This window comes from Bactrocera neohumeralis, chromosome 6 (genome assembly GCF_024586455.1).
Source record: "Bactrocera neohumeralis isolate Rockhampton chromosome 6, APGP_CSIRO_Bneo_wtdbg2-racon-allhic-juicebox.fasta_v2, whole genome shotgun sequence".
NCBI lineage: Eukaryota > Metazoa > Arthropoda > Insecta > Diptera > Tephritidae > Bactrocera > Bactrocera neohumeralis.
The window spans coordinates 66,887,812-66,905,961 of NC_065923.1; the positions used below are offsets into that span (position 1 = coordinate 66,887,812).

An 18,150-nucleotide genomic window follows, 5' to 3' on the forward strand; every position below is an offset into this window, starting at 1 on the left:
TCGGTAGTGACTTTTATTATACGCCATTGGCTTTGGAAAATTGTTTTGCATTGCAGTGTTGCAATGTTGGCGTTTATTTGCATTTAAATTTGCCGGTAATGTGTTTGATTGTTTTTGTATCACTGCGATGTTGTTGTTGTTGTTTTTAGTGGAATTTTACTCACTTTGCTTTTCTTTACTTTCTGCTGGAGAAATTTCTTTGGAAGTGCGCTGTGCTCATTTTCCACATTTTTTATTGTGCTTAGCTACATTTAGTTGTTGTTTTACTCGGCATATTTTTTCTTGTTGTTTACTTTACAACAACAAATGTGCTTTTTTGCTTGTTCTTGTTTTGAGGGAGTTTTCCTCGTTTTGTGTTTGGCGTAACTTGCTTTTACCGCTTTTTCGTAATCCACACACATACACACATATACATATACACTTATGTATACGCAACAGGCCTGATTAGCATAATTCCTTTGCCTACGGAGTGAAACAAAGTAAAAGTACTCAAAGCATATAAGGAAAATGTTTCGACGGAGTTGCTAAACTCAAAGGATTTTCAACAGCAAACTCGTGTGGTAACTTCAGCTTATTCTTGCAACAAAAGTTGACTGTCTCGGATATGGCACGCCACAGGACGTTGAATAATTCGCTTAGGCGCGTAGTTGGAACTTGTGCTTCGTATTTTCACTTTTAACCCCGCGAGGAAGTAAAAAAGGCTAATAAAAACAACAACAAAAAGTACAATTAAAAAACCAGCGACATGGCGGTTACAAAGCAATTGTTTACACAAAACTTTCCATTTCATTACTTCATGCCTTCGTGAGCCTATTAGCCACAGCCCCTTGTGTTGGCAGTCAAGCTTCATTAGAAGTGTCACCATCAATATAAGCTACAGTTCGGAGGACAGTTTTTGCATGGGTTCCGAACAAAATTTTAGGTAAAAATCCTTCTATTTCCACAATTTACTTCTAATAAATTTTATTTTCAGAACTTTCTTTAAAAATTTTTTAGCCCTGGAATGTTAGATTTTTTAGAATGTATGATAACTTTCGTTGGTAATATGGAACATAAATACATAAATTATTTCACTGGATGTAATTGGGTACTATGAAGGGCGGCTTACCAAAAATATAAAGCTTAAATCATTTTAATATGTGTAATAATTTAGGTATCAGTTTTCAAGGCTTTCGGATTAGAAGAAAAAAACTTTAACTTCGCTTGCATCGAAGCTACAATAGCTTTCACAACTACAAATATTTCTTATAAGTATTGTATGTCAGCTGCATGCTATAGTGATCCGATTTGAACAGTTTGACGGAGATAACATTAAACAATAGAGACAAAATTAAAAAAAAATAGGTTTTCCATAGAATTTTCCATACATTGTTAAGTCAAGACATGCTTAGAGAGGAGAATTCGGCACTTGCCTACAGCTGTAAATTGTCTCGGACCGGCCCTGGACTCAGCTCGTCACGCGGATCATTTTCATATATGTTTTTAAAGGTCTCTGACGATTGTTACGAACACCTAGGCATACTTAAAATACCCTGTTCGGGTATAAAAATAATGACAAAGAAACAATGGGAGCTAAAATTTGACTAGAGATGTTTAAAGTGACCGAGAGGTAGACAAAGGTAAAAACAGAGATAGAAATGAGACATACTAAGTATATGTTTATACTCAAATAAAGATAGAGATAGACACAGGTACAAATAAAAATAGAAGAGATTGAAGCAGAGAAAAAAATTGTGTCAGAAATAGACAAAAAGAAAACAAAATAGAGAGGGATAGGGATAGAGCAAAGCATAAAAATGGAGATTGAAAAATATATATGATAGAGATGGAGATTATTGTAGAGAAAGAGATAAGAGTTTTTTATGCAGCAGTATAGAAATATGGATAGAAGGATACATTTGTGGATATATACATATGGAGCAGAATGAATGAAAGAGATAGAGATATGTTGTTGTAGAGAGATTTATAGTGACATTGACGGAGAGATGAGGTTAACTTAAATAAATGGGTGTATATATATATAATTCTAGTTAATTCGAAATGTTTTCTATAAGGTACAACTACCAATTTTCAATGATCCAATTGGAGGCTACTCAAAAGCAGGTTAAAGTATTTAGCCATTTCAGAGCGTTTTGAAAAATATGTAATTATATAATATTTTTTTTTAGCTCACATTTAGTATATTACTTCAAAATATATTTAAATTATTTTATTATATATTTTATTTATATATTTTTTTTAACAAAAAATTATTATATATTTTAATTAAAGTATATATACATACATTTTTTTACACAAAAAATTAGCATCTTCTGAAATCCTCGATAAGTTTGTGATTTTTATGTTTTTCAAAAAGCTTCATTGTTTATTTTAATATAAATATGAAAGCTTTAAGCTGTCAGCACATCAAACGCTTTCGGGCGACGTCACGTGCTTTAGCATTGCAAATTTATTCATACAATAAGTATATATGTATACTCGTGTGCGAAAAACCACACACATGAAATTCATTTGAAAAGCAAATTGCTCCGGCATGAAAGCCAAGGTTGCATAAATTTTCAGCGCAGTGGCAAAAGCAAAGCAACTAAACGCTCGCTTGACTTTTTTCGACACTGATTTTTCGGTTCATAAATCAACGAAAACCTTCAATAGCAAGTGATATGCGCGTGTGAGTGCAATAAAAAATGCTAATCTTGTAATGGCAATAAAAAATTACCAATGAAATTATTGGTCACAATAAATAAAATATATATGTAGTATATTAATGTATATTTGTAGGTGTGTGTTTGTAATATATTATCCAAAAATATATCTATTTATTAAAATTATTAATCGCTTCAGCAAACAAATAACAGCTAGAAAATCAAATAAACGCTATCACACTAAAATTTATTCAATTTAAATTTCATTGCATACCCTCAGGCGCACTGGCTTATTTTACGTGTTTTCTCGATACAATCCAGACGTAATGCATTGTATGCATGCGAGTCGAAAAAATTGCAGTTTGAATGTGTGCATTTGTTAAATGAAACAGCACAAAGCGGAAAACACTCAAACCGTTATTGGTGGTGCGCGCGTGAAAGTGTGTAAACAAACGCTATTGTAACTGACTAGATAACAACGCGTGTGCAGATTTATGCTTATGTACACAGCATATATGTATGTGCCTATAAGTAAACACACAATCAAATGTTAATCGGCAGTTGCATATTTGCTTGCAAATTGGAATTTTTAGTCGCACATATTTGCTTTGGAAATTTGCAAAGGTACCGAATCACGTTGCTTTGCTGCGGAAAGGCTTGCGCAAAAAAATTGAAACAAAGCAAGTTTTTCATGAAAAAGATAAAACAAATAAAAAACAAGACAAAACGTAAAATTCGGTTGCACCGAAGCAATGATTCCCTTCACAAATAAATAGGTTAGCATACCAGAACTTGATTTTGATCAGTTTGTATGAGAGGCTACAATATATGCTATGTATAGTGGTCCAATCTGAACAATTTAAAATAATCCATGTCAAATACGAGGTATGACAATTAAGTAATGAGACTGATTCCATAAAAACCGTATATTTGAAAATTATTCTACAACTCTGCCATCCCCTTCAAAGTAGTCCCCTTGGGCAGCTATACAGCGATTCCAGCGCGTTTTCCATGCTTCGTAACATTTCTGGAACGCTTCGATTGGGGTGTTCGCGAGTACCCTCGTCACGGCCGCCTGGATGCCCGTAATCGACTCAAAATGGGTTCCTTTGACCACCGATTTTGTTTTAGGAAAAAAAAGTCACAGGGTGACATATCGAGCGAATAAGGCGGCTGTTACAACACGGCAATCCCTTTAGAGGCTAAATACTGGGACATGCTGAGGGCGGTGTGGTACGGCGCGTTGTCGTGATGAAGCAACCAGTTACGAGCGATGTCTGGGCGCACCCTGTTGGCTCGTTTTCGCAATCTTTCGAGTACTTGGCAATAGTACACTTGATTCACAGTTTTCCCCGCTGGAACGAATTCTTTGTGGACGATTTCACGGCAACGCATTCGCGTCAGTCCGCACCTCGACTGGTCTCCCACTCCGCGCCTCGTCTTCCACGCTTTCACGCCTCTCCTTAAACTCTTTGTGCCATCGAAACACCTGGGCACGACTAAGAGCACTATCACCATACACTCTTACAATTTTAGCGTACGTTTCCGAAGCTGTTTCGCCCAATCTGGCGCAAAATTTTATCGCGACGCGTTGATCTTGATTTCGTTTTTCCATTTTCGTGAATCGAAAATTCGTTTCAATTGTTTCAATAACAAAAAAGTTAACAAATTTATATCGACGGTGATAATATTATCATTTGAAAAATCAGAATCCTTATTTGACATAGATTATCTTGTGGAAGAACACTTCTTGCAAATCAAAGTAAACCTTCAGACATTTTTCCAAGATTTTCTTGTTCTCAAGGTTACTTTTCTGTTTGTTAAGAAATAACACACTTGTCTTCACTGGTCAAAACGATTTGTTTCCTTCCAAATAAACTGTCAAACAAAATTTTATGCAGCATTGACGTCAGACATACTCATGTCATTGAGTAGTTTTATTTTTCTCCCATTTGATTTTTTTTTCAAGTTTGCGTAAAAGCAAAATTGTGAGGTTTTGTGGCACAAAGGTTTAAAATTTAATAATCAATTAATTCCGAATTCGTGGTCTGCTTTGTATTTCAAAACTCAATTTTACTTTGATATAATAACCATCTGCGAAAACAGTAATCAATATCAATAACATAAATATGAACACTTACCACCAAAAGAAAACAAAAAAAACCATCAATACAAAGGACAACTTTATGATCGACATTTTTTAATCAAGTTTTGCCTGCACTAGCACTGTTCCAATACAAGTCAAGTCGCTTGACGAAACGGTACTGAGCTCTGTCAAGCAAACGTTTGGTTATTTAAACTATTCCGATTTGTGTGATTATATTCAGATGATTTGTGCAAAAGCTTGCACATGATTTCGAAAAAACGCGATATTCGTAATCAGCCACGATCTGTGCGAGTGTACAATCAGTTCATATAACAAGTAAGGAAGAGCTAAGTTCGGGTGTCACCGAACATTTTATACTCTCGCACGATAAAGTGATAATCGAGATTCATTATCCGTCATTTACATATTTTTCAAATACCGTATTTGTGTAAGGTTTTATTCCGCTATCATCATTGGTTCCTAATGTATACATATATTGTGAACAGATTTCACCCATATTTCGTACATGTCATCAGGGTGTTAAGAAAATATTACATACCGAATTTCATTGAAATCGGTATAGTAGTTCCCGAGATATGGTTTTTGGTCCATAAGTGGGCGACGCCAACCCCATTTTCAATTTAAAAAAAAAGCCTGGGTGCAGCTTCCTTCTGCCATTTCTTCCATAAAATTTAGTGTTTCTGACGTTTTTTGTTAGTCGGTTAATAACTTTAATATCTTTATTTATGGCTTAGTTATGCCCATCTTCCAACTTAACCTTCTTATCGAGCCATGATATACGTGTACGTGTTTTTTTTAACCTTAAGCAGTATTCCATGTCAAATTTCGTGAAGATACCACGTCAAATGCGAAAGTTTTCCATACAAGAACTTGATTTCGATCATTCGGTTTGTAGGGGAACTATATGCTATAGTTAGCCGATCTGAACAATTTTTTCCGAAATTACATTATTTCTATGAATAATAACTCACACCAAATTTCAAGATGAGGAAGTTCGCATGAATCATTCAGTTTGTATGATACCATAGTTAACCCATTCGAAAATTTTTTCAGAATACATTGAAAAATAATCTTACCAAATTTCAATATATCTTGTCAAATGCATTTGATTCCGATCGTTCAGTTTGTATGGCAGCTATATGTTATAGTAGTCCGATATCGGCAGTTACGACAAATGAGCAGCTTCTTGAAGAGAAAATGACGTTTGCAAAATTTCAAAACGATGTCTTAAAAACTGAGGGACTAGTCCGTATACTATACACAGACGGACAGACAGACAGCTAGACGGACATGGCCAAATCGACTCAGCTCAACATACTGATCATTTATATATATACTTTATAGGGTCTGCGACGCTTCTTTCTGGGTGTTACAAATTTCGTGACAAACTTAATATACTCTGTTCAGGGTATAAATATTACAAAATACATAACTTGGAAAAATTATCAGCTGAAACTCACATCTTGGTTGTCCGTGTATAGCATGGAGAGTATCGCTTTCTGGTTATAAATTGGAGACACGGTGATCGTGTTGTCAGTTTCGATTTAAAATTCTATCAATCAAGTTACACTTGAATCGGTTACAATGAAAATCAACTTTGCGTTGCTATCTTCCATGTTATTGATATTTGTTGTCAATTATTCTTGTGCGTTTGTCGTAATTTGTTTCGTAAGGAATGGTGTAAACGTAAACAGGACTTTTGACTCCGAAATTGTTACGTACGCAGCTGCACGTGAAAGTTTGGAACTGACAGAGGACGACATTTTTATGGACAGCAACCGTGCCATTGAGCGAAGACAAGAACAAAGGATGTTAGTGAATGATAAAGAGTGTAATGGAATTATCAGTCAAAGTGCAAAGTCTTCCATAGAAGTTTGCATTGTAAATGATCAATGCAAAACATTTCTCTTGGAAAATAAAGCAAAGGTCAAGACCTTGCGCGATAAGTTGCTCGCTTCGTTGCCAGAATATTAGAGCGACGAAAAATGTGGCGATATTGTTTTTCTAAATGACAAAGGACAAGTGATCCAGAGTGAAGACGAAATAGAGGTGTCATATCGAAGTATTGTGAAAAACGGTAGAATCCAAGCATACAATAAATTCATCGACAATACGACCAAATTAGATATCACATGGCTTTTGTCCAATCATCGAGTGCAAGTGAACATGCTCATGTCATTGAGTAGTTTGCGATATTGGATAATGAAACCAAATGCTTGTCCTAATTTAAAAAGTAAACTGAATTTACCCGACAAGGCATTGTTTCCAAATGCTATCGACGATTTAGCACAAAATTGGTTAGCTAGAGACAAACGCGCGCAACTCCATCAAGTAACAAGCCGTAACGTGGTGAGTACTCAATTGGTTGCACCGTACGCCCATGAGGAATCATTGTCTATAAAATCTTATGCTCATAAGGCTGAAAAATCGGAAATCACAAGATTAGACTATAATATATAAGGCTTTTCACAATTACAGTGAACTTTCTGCCAATCAAATTGGTAAAATAGAAAGTTATTTTAATCAATTTGCGTATTCTCTTTTAACGGCATCTGTCCGACACTTCTCTTAGCTCAAAATGACTGATACAGTGATATCCGGTTGATTTTGTACCGCAGACGAATAGATCGGTTTTTATACATATTTTATACATATTTTAAACATTTTATAGAAGTCCTTAATTACACTAAATTATTCTCAAAGCTTATAAAAGCCATTATCTCACCAACCTTAATCGCCTTTGCAAAAGTAATATATGTACATATGTACATATAGTATGTATATGTTCATGGGCGAACACAACAAATGAATAGCACCAAAAAAACCACCTTCAACTGTTTAAAAGCTGAAAAACCACGCTAGTTTAGCTTTTGTTGTTTTTGGCTTTAGACGCGCACATTTTGATAGTTTTCATGCACTTTCTGCTTTCAGAGGCATGTATAAAACAAATCGAATCAAATGGTCCATTCTTTGCCATTTTTTTAAGTTTTATGCACTTTTTGTGTTACAATTTATCCAATACTGCTGCGGCTCCTTACGTTGGCTTTAGTGGCGCGCGATTTCAGCAGTACACAAATACAATCGAACTGAATGCGGCGGGTTAAATCAACGAGATTTGTGCCAGGGTTTGGCAGAAAAAAGAGCACTGAACCAAAAAATACAAGCAAAATTGCGCCCAAAAGCAATATCAAAACGTTAGCTTACATAAAAAAGTAACAAATTGCGAACAAAATCCGTGAATACTATAGATTTTTAGTGCGTGCCATAAAAAAAGGGGACAAGCTCGCATGCCAGAAATATTCGAAAATATCCCGTTAGCTTAGCGGGTAGTGAAAGCAATTAGTGTGCGCGAAGTGCTCTTGTACGCGGTCACATTCATGGTTTCACTTGTGTAATCTAACACCACCACCACCGCCATGACCACCAACTATTCTAACTAACCGCTTCACTCAACAGTTTGTAATATGATTTGAGTTCGGCGAGTCAACGCCTCGAGTGTAAGTCACTTCTATTGATCACAAAGCGATATACTATATATCCGCAATTCAAATGGTCCACAAATCACCAGGTTGAATGAGGGCTCTTGTACATACAGATTTGTGGCTGTGTGTGAGGTACACTGAGAAAAAATGCAGGTGGATTTTACATGTTTTAAGCATATCTTTTGTTTTAATAGTATTAAAAAGAGATGATATGATTTGAGCATTTTTCGAGTAAACTTTTATAATATTCAAGCTATATACTTTTTAGGTGAAACTTTCGCCGGTATTTTGTTTTGAACTTTAGCCAAAGTCCTAAATATATTGCTATAGACCACCCAACGCTTACTGAAATACAAATCTGCTTTGATTGACCAAAACGTGAGCTCAGTTCTTCGCCTCATTTTCCGAAAACATTCATTTGATTAAATTTTCCTGAATAACGATAAACATTTTTAATGACTGAAATACTTCCCGATAAATTTTGAGAATTATTCATAGAGTTTTTTAAAGCCTGAGTACACTGGTTGTACTGCAGTAAAACACTTTTCACAAATAGAGAATGTGGCACACAAGAACTTGAAGCTCAACTTGTATGACAGCTATATGCTATAGTGGTCCGATCTAGAAATTTTCTTCAGATATTATTATCCATGTTTCTTGGGGATCAAAGGATGGAAATTTCAGAATAATATTTTAAAGACTAAAATGCGAAATTTCAGCGTTATATCTCAAAACCTTAGATATTATTTTGCGTATATAATACTCGTAGGTATACAGATTGACGGATCTGCAGATATTGCCAAATTAGCTCATCTTATGGGATCTTCGCCGTTTCCTTCTACGTGTTACAGACTTTCTTGGTTACTTTATATTTAATTTTCAGATGAAAAATATACTAATTTTATAGAACTATGTACCATATGCATAGTCTTCAGCTTTTAATAGGTTTTTATCAAGGCAGTCATTTTTTTCTCTCGCTAAAATAAATGGAGTTTGGTTTTACGAGATCTTATGATCTTGAATCAATTAAGAATTCAACAAGTGGTGTGATATCGCACACGATTTATAAAACTTGCATCTTAGTCCATCTATAAGTCCTCAAAGTCTGATTGCTATGGTATTGGTATCTTTGATGGCCTTTTGCGAGAGCATCGTTGCATCATTAAACAAAGAGTGGATAATGGAGTTTCCTCGCAGATATAGCCGCATAAACGAAAATTTAAAATCATCAATGTATGAGCATACTCTGGAACATACAGAAATTGCTTTCTACATAGCATAAAGTTAAAAGGTTTGTTGAAATGGCTTTACATCCTTACCTCAGATATTTTAAAAGACGGTGTTCTTTGATTTTGGAAAAGATCTCTTAATAGAACTATTACTTATTTTCTTTGCAACTTTCTCAAGGTGGAAAGTGCTTCTTTGCTTGTTTTCCATGCAAAAGTGATCCAAGCACATAATTTTTCCATATTTCAGAGAATAATATGTTCACATAACTTAAATAAAATCATTCAAGCAAAATATCATTTTCCAAGTGTACTCGTACCATCATTTTTTAATTCATTACATAAAAAAGTATGTCAGCGTTACGGGAACTTACGCCAAACTGACCACGAGAAATCTGAGAAACATATTGCTGCGGCAGCGATGAGCATTCTAGCGGAAAATTGCATGACACAAATGGTTAAAGCGATGTCCGTAGACGGTATAACTATGCTCGTTTTGTCGAATCCGTTTTTCCGCCAACGCATATTCCGGAAGACTAAATTTCCGATTATCACATTTACCGAAAGTTCAAATTTCCAATTATCACAAATTCCGAAAGACCAAACTTCTGATTATCACATTTCCCGAAGGGCCAAATTTTCGATTATTACATTTGCTGAATACAATATGCCGATGAACAATTAAATCAACCTTATGAATACTAAAGAAAATTTTGATTTGCTCCTAAAAAAAATGCGTGAATAAACTATTGAAATTGCATACGACTGCTTGTTTTTTTTAAAGTGCATTTTTCGCCTTCACAGCTAAAATACATTAGGTTAAATACATCAAGTCAATTATTTTCCTTCTACTTTATTGTTCGCGTGCAAATTATGCAGATTTATGTTTGTGATTTAGTGGCAAGTCTGACTCAAAAGGTAAAATGCATTGACTTTTTATATGAAAAATGTTATATTTTGCTTTTCGCAGAAAACAATTCTCTCCATACTAAATGATTTAAACCGATGAAAGGTGTGTATGTATTTAAGAGATATTTGCCTTCTAACGTGTACTACATATCCACTTAATTTCATCTCTGATGTGTCTTCAAAAAGTACTTTGTCTACTGGTAAAGATGATTCTTCTTAAATCGCATGAATTGTTTCCTACATCAAATTGCAGAAATGGCGTTTCATATATTCTGTATGTTATCACAGACCGCCAACCCTGTGCAGCATATCGATTCTCTCGTTTCTTTCAATATCCTTTTTATCTCACTTTTGCTTACTTTTCCTGAAAGAAAATTCTATTTACTCCAACAATTTGCATATATTTATATTTTTCAAGACTCACTACAGCAAATAATCACTCCTCAATATTTCGTATATATCGAGAATATAAGCAGAAGAACTGACCTGCGCCAAAAGACCTGATAGAAATCACTGTAAGCTATCATATCAACTGCTTTATACTTGATAATACTTATTAATAGATTAAACAAGTAAGGAAGGGCTAAGTTCGGGTGTCACCGAACATTTTATACTCTCGCATGGTAAAGTGATAATCGAGATTTCATAATACGTCATTTACATATTTTTCAAATACCGTATTTTTGTAAAGTTTTATTCCGCTATCATCATTGGCTCCTAATGTTTATACTCGTATTATACAGAGAAGGCATCAGATGGAATTCAAAATAGCTTTATATTGGAAGAAGGCGTGGTTGCGAACCGATTTCATCCATATTTCGTACATGTCATCAGGGTGTTAAGAAAATATTATATACCGAATTTCATTGAAATCGGTCTAGTAGCTCCTGAGATATGGTTCTTGGTCCATAAGTGGGCGGCGCCACGCCCATTTTCAATTTGGGCCTGGGTGCAGCTTCCTTCTGCCACTTCTTCCGTAAAATTTAGTGTTTCTGACGTTTTTTGTTAGTCGGTTATCGCACTTTTAGTGATTTTGAACATAACCTTTGTATGGGAGGTGGGCGTGGTTATTATCCGATTTCTTCCATTTTTGAACTGTACATGGAAATGCCTGAAGGAAACGACTCTGTAGACTTTGGTTGACATAGCTATAGTAGTTTCCGAGATATGTACAAAAAACTTAGTAGGGGGCGGGGCCACGCCCACTTTTCCAAAACAATTGCGTCCAAATATGCCCCTCCCTAATGCGATCCTTTGTGCCAAATTTCACTTTAATATCTTTATTTATGGCTTAGTTATGACACTTTATAGGTTTTCGGTTTCCGCCATTTTGTGGGCGTGGCAGTTGGCCGATTTTGCCCATCTTCGAACTTAACCTTCTTATGGAGCCAAGGAATACGTGTACCAAGTTTCATCATGATATCTCAATTTTTACTCAAGTTACAGCTTGCACGGACGGACGGACAGACGGACGGACAGACAGACATCCGGATTTCGACTCTACTCGTCGCCCTGATCACTTTGGTATATATAACCCTATATCTGACTCTTTTAGTTTTAGGACTTACAAACAACCGTTATGTGAACAAAACTATAATACTCTCGTTAGCAACATTGTTGCGAGAGTATAAAAAGGGCTGATGAAAATTCAGAGCGACGGATAACTTTTGTTCAATATTGTTGTCGTGCACTGGGTTGTAGATAATGACGTACAAATCGCGATATCCCAGTCAAAAGTTAATTTTCATTCAAAAGTCGTCGACCTTTCGGTTCTTAGTTGGAACCCTTTTCAAGATTTAATATAATTTAAATAAATAGCTCTTAACCATAATAAACATATACAAAAATTGAGATTTATATAAATATTACTAACAATATAAATGAGTATAAAAATAGATTCATAAATTTTTTCCAATAAATAAACTTTTACATTCAAACTTTACACACTTAATGAAACATGAATAAATAAAATGTAAAAATACAATCTTTGCACAATAAATGTGTTTTTTGCATTTAGTTTCACTGGGTATGTGGGGGGTAAACTTACGCTGACTTCAATATTTTTACAACTTCAAGATGCCACACACGCGACTGGCAGGGGATTCCAAATTTGGACCAGAACTTCAAACTAAAATTGGCGGATCAACGGTTGACGAGTTGGCGAGACGTGTGTATACTATATGGGCGTAAGTCAAATTGGGGTCCACCCCGATCTAACCAATCCTTTTTGATCAGTTGGGTGGTGAAAACGATTATGGTGTGTAGTGTGATTGGTTAGATGTATGATGTGGTATGGTTGTGTTTGTTGCGTGGGGTTGCGTGGTGTGATGCTGTAAGTTGTGTGATGAATGTTGTGTGGTGTGATTAATGTTGTGTTGTGTGGCGAGATGCCATGAAGTCGCATAAACAAAATAGGTATAAATTGTAATCAAAATATTAACATCTACGTCCAAAGTACAGTGCCAATCATTATGGGCAACAGAATTAAAAATTTTCTTCATTATCTGTCAGCGCTGCGGCTTAGAGTCGCTTTGATAGTTGATCATAATTGTACATATGCTAGTGCAAAGACCAAATTGTTTATGAATTATGTCTACTTTTTTCCTTTTTCAACGTTTTCTTACAAACATCAAGTCCAGCCGATCGTATGAATGAGCCAAATATGTCGTCGACAATGCCTTTAAAAATTTGATTGTATATTCTATGAAACTTTGTCATATAATAAGTAAAGCCCTCACTATATGCTTATATGATATACTATATGATTACTCAGTGCGTAGGAACAATTTTTTAATTCATTCTTTTTCACCGCTCACCGCTCACTGCTCACTCGGTCATGTAGGCAGGTTAGGTTTCTCTCGATAGCTCCTCCCTCTGTGTATATAATAAATGTTTTTCAAAGAAGATCAATCGAATTGCTGGTTATGAAAAAAAGCAAAAGACAAAGAAGCAAACAAAGTTATAAACTGAGCATTCTTTTATTGAAAATAAAGATATGAAATATTTTAAGACAAGTTGGATTGCGCTTAATTGAATTTTTTCCCAATCCGATTCGCTCAGAAAGGCTTAACATAATTGTCCCATATATCATTCACCAATTGCAACATATTTATATGGGGTTGCAGGTTCTTGATGGATTGATGATGAACGTTGCTTATGATCAATCGTCGAATTTCAGCAAACAAATTACTGTGATTTCTTAATAAGAATTTGCAGGTCGGTACAGTATTATCCAATGCGATGATCCGCCAATTTTCTTTGATTTCCACATTTTTCATGAAAGACGCTATGTCTGTCGCTCCATCTACCGTTGACGTGATACGTTCATCAGATGAAAAATACGATGTCGTGTCAACAGAGCTCGAACCTTTTTTATAAGTAGCGCCCACACTTGCACCAAATGCACCATATGCCGCACCCAACTTTGTTTCTAAAGCGGCCAGTTCTTTTGCCTCATTCGCGGCACTTGATTCATGCAATGATTTGACAACGTCCAGTCGTCCTCCAAGAGTAAATTGATTCGTTACGTACCATCCGTAACGGTTCAATAACTTGACGACAAGTTTCGTACGATCGTACGATGATAAGTTTTTGTCGTCAACGATGGAATAAAGTTCCTCGACGAATGACGGGTCCACATCTATTTTTCTTTCGTCCACATACAATCCTGTTTTCTTGTTTAATAGTGAGACGACTGCATTGCGTGTTTTCATTGAATTTTTCGACGTGGAACTTTTTTCTTTTGAATATTCCGCCTTCACTGATATGATATATGCTGATATTTCAGCGGAAAATCCATTTTGAATGGATGCAGTCGATTCTTTGGTATGAACCGTTTCGATAATGTGCTTTTCGATTACGACGCTTGGCGTTGGAGGATCTTCAACTGGCTGATAGGTCTTGTCGAAGATGACTGGCGACAAGTTGCCCATCTTGAAGAGACCCGTGCGATTGTCGATAACAAGACCTCTCGAAAATCTTCTAACTAATGCTTGTCGTGGAGTCCGTTCCACTCCTACAAATAATGTGTATAGTCGATCAGCGTTCGATACATCATACAATACATCGATTGCTTGACACAATGGTGTCGTTAGAGGTATAGTGGTGAAAGGCGAGACGTCTTTAGGTGGATTCAAAGATCTTACGGATGCAGTATGGGAACTCAAGGAGATGTGCTGTACATTTTCCAAGTAATCGAGAAATTGACCGACAGTTTGATTTTCGAATTCAGTGACGTTCAAATATAGAGCCGATTTTATTTGGACATCTTCCAAATCGAAAATCGAGAGTTTGATTATTTGCGGCGTAATGACCGAACAATGCCCAGGAATTGGAAAAGTTGGTGGAGTTGGAACAGTCGCTGTATCTGTAACGAAAAAGATTTGTGAATATATCTATGTGTATATTTTGATTCAATCTATGTGTATATCAATAACGGAACGTGGTCTTTTTTGACATTTCCGCATTAAAGAGAAACAATCGAAAATTCGTTTCAATTGTTTCAATAACAAAAAAGTTAACAAATTTATATCGACGGTGATAATATTATCATTTGAAAAGTCAGAATCCTTATTTGACATAGATTATCTTGTGGAAGAACACTTCTTGCAAATCAAAGTAAACCTTCAGACATTTTTCCAAGAATTTTTTGTTCTCAAGGTTACTTTTCTGTTTGTTAGAAATAACTCACTTGTTTTCACTGGTCAAAAATAATTGTGTTTTTTCCAAATAAATTATTAAATTTTTTTTAAATTTTGTGCAGCATTGACGTCAGCCATATTGAGTAGGTTTATTTTTCACCCATTTGATTTTTTTCAAGTTTGAATAAAGCACACTTGAGAGGTTTTGCAGCACAAAGGTTTAAAATTTAATAATCAATTAATTTCGAATTTGTGGTCTGCTTTGTATTTCAAAACTCAATTTTACTTTGATATAATAACCATCTGCGAAAACAGTAATCAGTATCAATAAGATAAATATGAACACTTACCACCAAAAGAAAACAAAAAAACCATGAACACAAAGGATAACTTTATGAACGACATTTTTTAATCAAGTTTTGCCTGCACTAACTCTCGAATACAAGTCAAGTCGTTTGACGAAACGATACTGAGCTCCCTTAAGCAAACGTTTGGTTATTTAAACTATTCCGATTTGTGTGATTCTATTCAGATGATTTGTGCAAAAGCTTGCAAATGATTTCGAAAAACAACAACGCGATATTCGTAATCAGCCACGATCTGTGCGAGTGTACAATCAGTTCACATGAAAATAGATTTCTGAATAAAGAATTTAATTTAAAAAGAATCAAAGTCTTACAAGAACAGAGAAAACACTTAGCAAGAACACTTTATAAGAAGAAAATGTATTACAAATACATAACTTGGAAAAATTATCAGCTGAAACTCACATCTTGGTTGTCCGTGTATAGCATGGAGAGTATCGCTTTCTGGTTATAAATTGGAGACACGGTGATCATGTTGTCAGTTTCGATTTAAAATTCTATCAGCCAAGTTACACTTGAATCGGTTACAATGACAATCAACTTTGCGTTACTATCTTCCATGTTATTGACATTTGTTGTCAATTATTCTTGTGCGTCTGTCGTAATTTGTTTCGTAAGGAATGGTGTAAACGTAAGGAGGACTTTTTACTCCGAAATAGTCACGTACGCAGCTGCACGTGAAAGTCTGCAACTGTCAGAAGACGACATTTTTATGGACAGCAACCGTGCCATTGAGCGAAGACAAGAACAAAGGATGTTAGTGAATGATAAAGAATGTAATAGAATTATCATAAAGAATGTAATAGAATTATCAGTCAAAGTGCAAAGTCTTACATAGAAGTTTGCATTGTAAATGATCAATGCAAAATATTTCTCTTGGAAAATAACGCAAAGGTCAAGACTTTGCGCGATAAGTTGCTCGCTTCGTTGCCACAATATTACAGCGACGAAAAATGTGCCGATATTGTTTTTCTAAATGACAAAGGACAAGTGATCCAGAGTACAGACGAAATAGAGGTGCCATATCAAAGTATTGTGAAAAACGGTAGAATCCAAGCATACAATAAATTCATCGACAATACAAGCGAATTAGATATCACATGGCTTTTGTCCAATCATCGAGTGAAAGTGAACATGCTCATGTCATTGGGTAGTTTGCGATATTGGATAATGAAACCAAATGCTTGTCCTAATTTAAAAAGTAAACTGAATTTACCCGACAAGGCATTGTTTCCAAATGCTATCGACGATTTAGCACAAAATTGGTTAGCTAGAGACAAACGCGCGCAACTCCATCAAGTAACAAGCCGTAACGTGGTGAGTACTCAATTGGTTGCACCGTACGCCCATGAGGAATCATTGTCTATAAAATCTTATGCTTATAAGACTGAAAAATCGGAAATCCCAAGATTATACTACGTTGACGTGACCGAAAAAGATAAAGTAGCTTTTACCGGATCGCGAACTGATGAATTTCAGGGTGATCAGTTAACGCTCAAAATATCATCTCGGTCGTCAAAAGACAAGATGCTTTTACCGTTAAAAGATGTCCGATCAACAAATAATCGAGCTGTATCCTGGACTAACGTCGTCATAGCAACAAATAATACTGCTGTTACTTTGACCGTCACATGGAATAATCATCAACCCGGTTATGCATACATTTGCGAGTTATTCGATTTCCGTGCAAACCATGAAATGCATTTTTTATTTCGGAAATTATCTGAAGATGGGGTCTGCGAATTCAAATATATTGATGATAACAATACTTTCTATGATTTGTTGTTCAACAGAGAAGAACTCATTGAAAATGGGCAAGATCTCTCGAAATTCCGATACGAACTAGGTGTGTCTATGTATCCTAGTCGTCCTGGTAAATGGAGCTGTAGAAAACTTAGAAAGAGAGAAACACAATCTATTGCCAATACTGACATACATCAAGATCAGATAACAATGGGCGGAGGAGGGAAGGGTTATGATACGGGCCTTTACTTTGAGAGATCTTGCGTGTCACACGATGCAAAATACAGAAACGAGAATAAACGATCATTGTATTTCAACGTATTTATTTTTAAATCACAGGAGATTGCTGAAAAAATTATTGAAGATGTTGCCACATTTTGATAAATATATCGAATATCTTTCTCCATAAGTGTAATTTTTTGCTATTTTTACATTGAATATTAAAACTTATCACGAACAACATTCAAATTTTGAAGAATAATGTTATCAGAGACTAAAAACAAGAACTTGAAAGAATATTCAGTTTGCAATTTTTATAAAATATCTTAACGATTTTTGTCAACCGTTCTGCATAGAAAGATAGTTTGTAAAGTTTGCATTTCGATTGAATTTCGTATTTTCAAACTTGCACACATGATTATTGCAAATTGTCTTGTTAATTTATTTGATACGCAAAAATTATTTGTTGTAATATGTACTTTGTGCACTAAATATTTATATTTTTATTTTTCTTCAAAAGAGCTAACTAATCTAGTTCTAATGTAATAATGCATATAGGCATTGTGTAATTTCTTTTTAATATATGTATGTATTCATTTCACATCTGTTTTTTGCGTTACTACTTTTTGCGATTATCAGACCCATTCCAAAATGGTTCGGAACACTTTATATATAAATATGTATTGGACATTTTTTCCGCTGACAATAAAGAATAATAATGAGAATAATAATAATGATTTCAATGACTTATTTCTTTCCGACTTATTAAACATCCATCAAAATGAGTTCTGTAACAATTTCTTTGCAAGTTCTCTAG

At 35.2% G+C, this 18,150-nt stretch overlaps 3 protein-coding genes across 5 annotated transcripts in view; 2 read left to right on the plus strand and 1 right to left on the minus strand.

Annotated features, from left to right (window-relative positions):
• The window catches only part of LOC126761718 (echinoderm microtubule-associated protein-like CG42247), a 185,932-nt gene extending 170,349 nt beyond the window's left edge, over window positions 1–15,583 (minus strand). The window contains exons 1-2 of one of the 3 annotated variants that reach the window (XM_050478087.1): window positions 15,357–15,583; window positions 13,183–14,732 (exon numbers count right to left, since the gene is read on the minus strand). The gene's annotated coding sequence lies outside the window, so the exon portion shown is untranslated. Of the gene's footprint in view, window positions 1–10,555; window positions 10,652–12,413; window positions 12,484–13,182; window positions 14,733–15,356 lie in introns of those variants that run through there. The other 2 variants (XM_050478089.1, XM_050478088.1) reach the window with 2 other exon arrangements.
• The window catches only part of LOC126761726 (echinoderm microtubule-associated protein-like CG42247), a 102,209-nt gene that overhangs the window by 72,478 nt on the left and 11,581 nt on the right, over window positions 1–18,150 (plus strand). The window lies entirely within an intron of this gene.
• On the plus strand, window positions 6,284–18,070 carry LOC126761724 (uncharacterized). Its single transcript, XM_050478099.1, has 2 exons — window positions 6,284–6,675; window positions 16,266–18,070. Exons 1-2 carry the CDS (start codon window positions 6,334–6,336, stop codon window positions 17,493–17,495), a joined length of 1,572 nt encoding a protein of 523 aa, XP_050334056.1. The 5' UTR covers window positions 6,284–6,333; the 3' UTR covers window positions 17,496–18,070.

Coding starts and splice junctions, on each gene's coding strand:
- LOC126761724 (XM_050478099.1), top strand. CDS start 6,334: ATGAAAATCAACTTTGCGTTGCTATCTTCCATGTTATTGATATTTGTT. Junction 6,676..16,265: donor TCTTGGAAAATAAAGCAAAG/GTCAAGACCTTG, acceptor AATAACGCAAAG/GTCAAGACTTTGCGCGATAA.